Source organism: Vanellus vanellus (assembly GCF_965231255.1).
Source record: "Vanellus vanellus genome assembly, chromosome: 6".
Taxonomy (NCBI): Eukaryota; Metazoa; Chordata; class Aves; order Charadriiformes; family Charadriidae; genus Vanellus; species Vanellus vanellus.
Genome location: NC_138911.1, coordinates 49,130,294 through 49,138,934, shown reverse-complemented (window position 1 = coordinate 49,138,934; position 8,641 = coordinate 49,130,294). Strand labels below are relative to the sequence as shown.

The window sequence follows — 8,641 nt, the reverse complement described above, 5'->3', positions numbered from 1 at the left end:
TGCTGACATTTTGGGATGAGGATTAAGTTACATTATAAGCAAAATATGCTAAACCTGGGAGAATCCCCTCATCACCTCTCTTGCTGGGGTTATAAGAGGCATGGATCCCTGAGTAAGGGATAAAACATTGGTTTTGGTGATTGACTGCTTTAAGGTGAGGATGTTTGAAGGCTTCTCAGGTGCTTTAATCAAGGAGTCACTGAAGTGTAGCCCTCCTCTAAACACAGGTGATATTCTTATCTCAAAGGCAGCAGTACTTTGACAGCGTTGTGCCTGTCATACATAAATTGGTTTAATGTTCTGTATCATTAAAATGGTTGCACTCATTTCTCCCATTTAATTTTCTAAAAGACATAATTTACTCCTTTCTTATCTCAACAGCACTTGAAAAGAAGAAAAAAGAAAGTGCAAAGGAGTTGTTTCCCTCTATTGGCTCATCTTCACTGTACCTCTCTCCCATTCTGCTTCCTCCTTACAATCCCAAGTGAAGATGAGTAGTCTGCTGTGAATATGACGTCTCTGACTAGTGTCATTGCCTCCCACCAGTCTGAGTGGGTGTCCTTCAGTGATGAGCTGCTCCTCCCTGTTAACCCACGAGGTAAGCTATTTCTGGTTTTCTTTGACCCTTGTGAGACTTTCTTTGTTTGAAATGGACCAACTACTGTCATACATCACAGAGCTTGCCAGAGTGTGCAGAGGTTGGATTATCTCCTGCTACCCCTATGTAATAGGAGAATTTGGGCCAAAATTGTAAAATACTCTCTTAATGTGAGATTTCCTTAGTGTAGGTCCATTAGAGGGTTTGGATCTGTCCTTTGAGATTCAGGACAGTATCCAATTGACCATGGAGGAAGTCTCACCTATTAGAACTGAGTGCAAAACTATGCCCAGTGTTAGTCTAAAAACTACATTAGGTGAAGGAAAATCTTCTACCTATGTTTAATGGAATATTTTAGATACTTTGATAAAAAACAATGAAGTAATGGTGAGTCCTATAATCTTTTTATTTCATCTTTATTTTAGGTAGAACTGAGGAGCCTCTGGAGAAATGTTTTTCTTCCTCAGACACCTCCTCAGAAGAGAACCACAATGCGGATGGAGAATTTCAAGACCTCTCCCACGCAGAGCAGGAAGATGCAGCTGACCAACTCAAGGTGGATTCAGCTGTGCTTGGGAACCATGTGGTTCCTAGCACTGATTTGTCGTCATCCATTGGTGCTTGGGTTCAGTTTGAAGATGCACCGTGGACCAGCGCTTCATCAACCCACCCACAAGCAGGTGAGGCAAATGCATGAAAAGGTCCATTCCAGCAACATAACAGAGTATAGTAAGAGCCTATAGGAGCCGTTGCTCTTTGATTTCGCAAAGATTGAACTTTGACTAGTTTGTACTGCATTTTAACACAATTAATGTTATCAGAGTTTCAAAAAGGGCTCATAATTTCATTCTGGGTTGAACTGGCAGTATTTTCTATTGGTAAAGGAAATGAAAGGCTTCTTGAATTCATTCCACTTATGTCTTGAACCTGGAGATTTCCAAAATGCATTCATGGGGAAAGAGTATAGTGGTGTTTTTAGTAGTGACATTTCCTATGTACAGGTATGAACAGCCATCTAAAGAGTCTTAGCCATGTTTGCCTCTGTAATCTGGAACTGAAAGAATGGTGATCACTGTCCTCTGTGGTCGTAATCTTTATCTGCTCATAGTCCCTATATGGTTTTTGCCAGAAGCTTAGTGAGACCAACAACTAGTGTGTCAGTGCCCATCAGTACTTTCTGCTGTCTTTTGCTGTGGTATAGCAGCTGGAAGCCAATTAAAGTTAATCCTGATTCCAGGACTGCATATGCTTATCTTCAAATGTAGAAGTTCTTTCTGACATACTTTAAACATGCATGCAAAGCCACTGGCTTGCCTCCTCAGCTTATGCTAACTGATATGGCTGTATGAGCTTCTAGTTTCTCTGTACAGACCTCTGTCCCTCCCCTCAGGAGGCTGTGGAATAATTGCCCAAGAAAACATTGGTTTACTTTTTCATGTTTAGATTGGGAGTCTGTCTTCCTAATTCCACTTTGTTATTGCTAGTTATTAAAGCAGTTTAAAGAGTTATAGCTTTACTCCACTCACTGAATCCATCAGATATTCCCGGTGACATGAATAATACTTCTGTCAGAAAACTTGGATTTGCAGCTTCGGGTTGGGTTTTGGGTAAAACCCAACAGTTTTCCATCTGCTCTTCTTATGGGTGCTACAGACTAGTCTGAGACAGTGGTTAGACTTTCGTGTAGGACAAGTGGGTGAATCTTCTGGCAAAAAGTTTTTCTTAAGGTCTGCTTCAGACCTTCTTATGTTTACATTTATTTGTTGGTTAGTCATCTTAGTTGTAAATACTTACTCATCCTGGTGATAAGGAGAGAAGAAAGAACACCCATAACTATACATTTATAAAATCGAGGTGCTCTACCTCTCGCTCATTTAATTTCATGGTTAGGTGATCCTTACTCTTACTCATACAGCCACATACTTTTTCAAATGGAGCTGTTGGTTGCTCTGACACCATATTTCCTTCCTAATGTTGTGATGTCCTTGTTGACTAGAAAACTCAAAGTGCACCTTCTCATTAAACAAAACAAAATTCTTTGCTCAGCCTAAATAAAGCTAGCCATAACAAAGAGGCTTCCATAAGACTAATTTTATGGTGTATTGCTTGACTTCCCATCCTTAAAGGGATGTGTCCCTGTCTTAAGGTATGTGCTTAGCAAAAGCACTGTCTCTTGGTTTGTGTTTTCAGTCACAGCAGACACTAGGTTGTAGGCAGAGGTCTAGGATATCCAGAAGAGATGATCAGAGAAGACTTTACAAAAGCATTGTGGTTTTGAAGAAGGCACACACTTGTGTCCCTGCTGTCCTGGTTTGAGGTAAAGCAGAACCAATTTTGTTCAGTAACTTTGCTTCTTAGCTGGGCCTCTTCTAACTACTGAAATTAACTGCATATTGTGCAGTCAGCGTTCGCTCTCTCAGAGTGATAAGACCTATGTTTATAGCTGATGCCCAGGAATGGTATGCAGAGAGGCTCTTGCTTATACTTATTGCTATAACACCCAAGGCCAACCAACTTTGTTATTTGCCACGTTGGAGGGTCGGAAGCGGAAAAGCATAGTGGGGTCCCACCTGGAGGGAGGAGCGGACAGGACAGGTGACCCAAAACTGACCAACAGGGTATTCCATCCCATCTGCCTCATGCTCAGTATAAAAGCTGAGGGATCAAAGGGTCACTCTCTCTTCCTTCAATGGCCGACGTCTGAGGAGGACTCTGTTCGTCTGCCTGTGATCCCGATCCTGAATCCAGATCCAGAATCCAGTTCCCGTCCGTCACTGAGTCTGGCCTGAGACTGTCCCAGTGCCAGCCGGTGTCGTGATTGTCATCTCGGGAGCTTGATACGGTTTTGTATATATTTTTCATTATTTCTTTTTATTTTATTATTAATATTTCATAAAAGTAGTTTAGTTTCTTCTAAACTCATAAGTGTCTTTTTCCTCCTCTGCCTCTTTCTTTGAAGAGGGGTAGAGGGGAGCATCTGTTGGTCCTGTTTGGGGTCCCTCGGGTCCCCAGTGGTGGATTTGGCCTAAACCATGACACCTGCCAAGGCTTGTCCTAAGTGATCCATGCCACTGGTGGGGTATTTACACACTAACTTTTAGCATCTGAGTGAGATTCCTGGATGTAGTCAGATCAGGATGCACTCCATGTATTCCTTGTGTTGGGAGGCTATTATTCTTTAACTATGTAGGAACCCTAAGGAAGTGATGTGGATGTTTAAAAATCCTTATTTATGAGCTAGTCCCACTCCTATTCTGGACCCTGTATTATAAATGTCCAGACCAGCACAGCTGACAGCCTCTAAAGGGAAGGTCACGGGGCCGAAGGGATGACAGCTCTAAGTCTCTGGCCCTCTACTCTGAGGGGCGTTTGACAGCAAGAGGTGGGATAAACTTCAGCCTTGTTCTCAATTAGTCTGCAGGTCACGTCTTTTTTCTATGGGCGGCAGAAAAGCTGGAGACTTTGTGTTATAACCACGATACACTGACATGCTCAGTGGAAAGCCCGTGGTGACAGCAATTATTCATTTCCAGTAGCAAACAGCCCACATAAGAACAATAGCAAATAGCCAGATGGGGGGGTGAGTATAAAGGCCAAGTATAGACAGACAGATCAGTGTGAGAAGGATGGAGATGTTTGAAATCTGTTTCCGGTGCAGGCAACTGTGAAGAGCAATGTCCTGAAGGCTCAGCACCTCTGGCCGCGTTCCTGTTGGGCCTCCAGCGCTGTTAGGAAATCGTCTGTCTGTCTGTCCACGCTGAAGCAGCTGCACAGCTGACTAGATAATTACCCAGGCTGATGGCCAGGCTGCCTGAAAACACATTTTGAAAAGGGCTTACAAAGTGGCATTTCCAGAGTGCTGTGAGAGCAGACAGGATGGGCCCTAGGAGGGAGAGATGCTGTCTTACACTGACCTCAGGGCTACAGTATTTTTGCACAGGTTCCCCCAAATGCAAATCTCTGTCCCAAAGTGCTCAGGGTCTAAAAAAAAAAAAGTAATTTAAAGGCAACTGCCATGTAGTGGTTATCCTATAGGAAATATGTTTGAAAGAAAGCCAAGGCTAATGCTGGACCCTTGTTGTCCTGGGAAGAGTGAAGGCGTTATTGGGGGAGCAGCAAGCAAGGGAACTGATAGCCAGAAACAGGGCTAAAAACACAGGCAAAGAGTTCAGGAGGTGAGAAGAAAGGTCAAAACTTGAGGTCTAGAAATGAAAAGCACCCATTGTGAGCCTCGTAGTGGAAATTATCTTCATTTAGGGCATTCTTGTAAACCATTCAACCTTGTTCAGGCATAGTAAATGCTAGGCAAAATCTTTCTTTGAAAATATTTCTGCTTTTCAGGTTTATGATTAGATAACTGACAGCTGCCAAATTATGTGGATTCCTCCCTGGGGAGGAGTAACTCTTGAGTGGGGCCACAGAAATATTTAGTCACAGAAACGATGCATTGTGGAGCCCTATTCCTCTTTCCTTTTGCTGGGAAAAGAAGAAATTTGATTTTTCTTATAGTTACTATCAGGCTAGTCAAACTTATACTGTAAAAGTGAAAAATGAGCTTTTTAGGCTCGCCCAAATGTTCCTATCACAAATGTTACATAATCTGTAAATGATCACAGCCAGCCGGTGACATAACATTTGCATTTGTTACACAATGGGCCTCCAGCTTGCAATCTCATATTCTATCGGTGTTAGCTGCACTCTTGAATTCAATGAGGTATTCAGCAAAGTGCCAAAATTAGAGCAAGGCAAGATCTGTTACATCATCTGTTCTACACAACACACCCCACCCCCCCTCGCTTCTTCCCGAGGGCTTTGTCTGGTTTTAAATGGCTCAAGTAACTTGGACTCCTACCATGTCCCTTGAGAGGCTACCCCACAGTAAAGCAAATCTCAGTTTAACCATTTTGTGTTGTTCTGTCTAAAAATAGGAAGTACATGCAACAGGAGATCAGCAGCTGAAATCTAGACCAACTGTGATGCTCTCCTAAAATCAGAAAGATCTGAGGTCCTATGTGATAGGAAAGGAAATGATGCCAACAGTGTTGATTGTAATACTGTGTAGGGATCACAGAACAGGTCCTCAAAACATCAAAGTGGAATGAATGCTTAACGGTAAATTTGCATATTGAAAGCCAATCCATTGTATCAGGAGCATACATGTCAAGAAAATAAAAGGCATGTGGAAGGAAACATTTTTCAGTTTGGGAAACAATGAGTTGATTTTCAGTATACTACATATGCTACAGGATTTGCATGTTAGGGACAGTTCTGGCACTGGTCTTTCAACATAAACAGATTTCTGAGAAATTCCTGCAGTTGAAAGGCTGTGACTCTGCGTCTATTGACATTAGAGACCAAATTCCAAACATCTAGGAAAAAAAAATACCTCATTTAGGAATTTGGTTTCAGCACTTCCAGGAATCTGGAGAGCAGCAGGAGCATTTGAAGAGGCACCTAAACATGTGTAGATGTTTACTTTTGGTAGTCTAGCTTTTTGAGGTTGATAAATAGTTGTTTGACTTTTACTAGTTCCAAGGGTTAGTGTTGGGGAACCTAGAACAGTCATAGGTGGAAGTTGACTGTGGTGAGACTTTAAAGAATATCTGTTGCAGAAAAAGCTCTGTATGGTTACAGTTTTCCAAAGTACAAGTCTGTTTCTTTGGAAGGATTTATTTCTTTTTTTTCTAAAGTAGCACAACTTATCTGGAATACAATTAATTTGCCCTTATATAGACGTATTTTGCAACACTATTCCAGTCACTCTTCCTCTTAGACAAACATTGGTTTTGGAAAGCACAAAACAAGTTGACAGTATATGAGTTAAGTCATATGTGTTTCTAAATTAACTTACGTTTTTCATATTGCTGTGACTGACTTTAAACAAAAAGAAGAAACACTACAAATCAAAGACCTTTTTTTACAAAATGATTCCACAATCTCTAGAATTCCAGATATCCAACACAAAAAAAAATATTTCACTCTTCCTTCTGGTTCACGTATGGAGCTCAGCTTTTCAGCTTGTCCTCTGTGTCCAAATAAAGAACTCTGACTGTCAAAGCAATTTCAGGTGAAGTTTTAAGGGTGGCTTTGCAGATGCCTCATGCCATGTTTAACAGAGAAGCTGAGAGAGGGACTGACAGATTATAAGCATACACTTGTCATCCTTTATCTACAGGCATTGAGCACAGAATTACTGGAGAGAGAGAAGTGGGGTTTTGTGGTCATGTCACTCTTAAGACAATTGTCAACATGTGCAGTAAGGAGACAGATCTCCTGACTTTCAGCTCCTCATCCTTAGGGATGACTCTAGTCAGAAGCAGCTCAGTACATAGGCTCCCACCTGTGCAAATACAAATATATTAGTGCCGGCTCACTTGAGGGTAATGGTGCAGCTATACAAAATAAATCTGCGCTTCTGAACTGGCAAGGCAGGGAGCTCTGTTTGGGTAGTCCCTCTGTGCACACAACAAGGTTTCCATAACGAAATGGTGTCCTGTCACACCACTTTGACGGAGTAGAGAGAGATAAATACTTTTTAAGATTAATTTGCCATTTTCTTCCAAAGTATGCGTCAACCTAATAAGGGTTGTTTATATATTATATGTGGAGAAGAGAACCTCTGTATCACTGGTTGTTCTGTAACTGCAAGATTTGGGGTGCATTGAGATATTTGTTGGTTTAAAAGATAAACATAGATGTACTAACTTAGAAAATGGTTATTATATTGATGTTAAATTAGAATTAGTTTCTACCAATACACCTTTCCTTAGTTCAGGAAGACTTCTTTACTGCATTTTTTTTTTTATTTCCTCACTAGAGTCACCCACTGTTCCTAACATTTTAGTGATATTGTGGGCAAAGTGTATACAATACACATCCATAGCAGTGGATGTTTAAGATTAACACGATCTTACTCTGAACTCTGGATGATGGTTAGGCAGGACTTATACTCTTTGACATGCAATTCTGGCAAGTGAGAAGAACAGGATTTGGGGCCTAAACTGAGCAGAAATGTTATGCAGTTTATTCAGACTGGAGCACTCCATTCTGTATGTTCAGAAACAAAAGCCATTTCTAGTGCACATCAATTGGTCAATTTCAGTTTATTTTTATACTCCTCCCATGTGAAGCATTCCTAAAATGATGACTACATTTGAGTGGGTGTCACAGATAGGGAATGCTTAATTAAATATAATAAAACCACTTTAAAAAAAAATCTGTGGTACTATAAAAACTCCTCTGTGTTGCATAACACAGATATTCAGATCTTGTCAGCAGTGGCAGAAACATGAAATCTTCCTGCTCCAAAAAGTCTCAGTTTTGACAAAACTTGAACGACAGGAAAACATACAGCTGCCAGCAGTATGGGATCTAAGGCAGACAGCTGAGTAGTGCTGGAGGGTAACAGTGCCAGGCACTAATTCAGTTGATGTGTGTTTGTTATAAAATAACTGTGTTGCTGTGGATGTTGGAATTTATATTTACAGAGTCTCAGTAGACTGATATAGTGCATCTTTGGAATAGTTGTGATCTTCTGGAAGATTGCCCTGTAAGTCTCTAACTGATACCCATTTGTTTTCTGCATCCAGTGTCTCCATCAAAAGCACCCAGCTGGACTTCCCCCTCTTCCAACTCTTCTGAGAGGCGAGCCCATGCCTCAGAGAGCAGCTGGACAACCAACTCAGAGGACACCAGCAGCCCAAGCATTGCTCCCTCCTACACAGATCTGCAGTCAATTAATACCGAAGACTTGACCAGTGGTGGAACGTCTGCAGCAGATTCAGCTGGTAAGAGGGAAGCCTTTGAGCTTCCATCTCGATCTTTTTGATGCTACTTAAACTCACTGCTCAGAAGGGGACTACAGGGAATGGATCCAAAGCAGAACAAACTCAAGGATTAGGCAGACTAACACTTTGTTGTAGTCCAATGCCCAAAAAATCACACCTGGATTTGACACACCCCTGATATGTGCAAGCTCCCAAAGTAAGAGCTAAATGCAACTATGTACATGTTGGTGGACATGGCTGAGTGAAATATTGGAGC

The 8,641-nt window shown here is 41.5% G+C and overlaps 1 protein-coding gene across 1 annotated transcript in view; it reads left to right on the top strand.

Moving 5' to 3' along the window:
• The first annotated feature begins 507 nt into the window (after positions 1 to 507).
• The window catches only part of STON2 (stonin 2), a 60,700-nt gene continuing 52,566 nt past the window's right edge, over positions 508 to 8,641 (top strand). Inside the window, exons 1-3 of the mRNA XM_082484845.1 lie at positions 508 to 598; positions 1,024 to 1,278; positions 8,188 to 8,385. Coding sequence (XP_082340971.1) covers positions 511 to 598; positions 1,024 to 1,278; positions 8,188 to 8,385 — 541 coding nt within the window. The 5' untranslated portion in view covers positions 508 to 510. The remainder of the gene's footprint in view (positions 599 to 1,023; positions 1,279 to 8,187; positions 8,386 to 8,641) is intronic.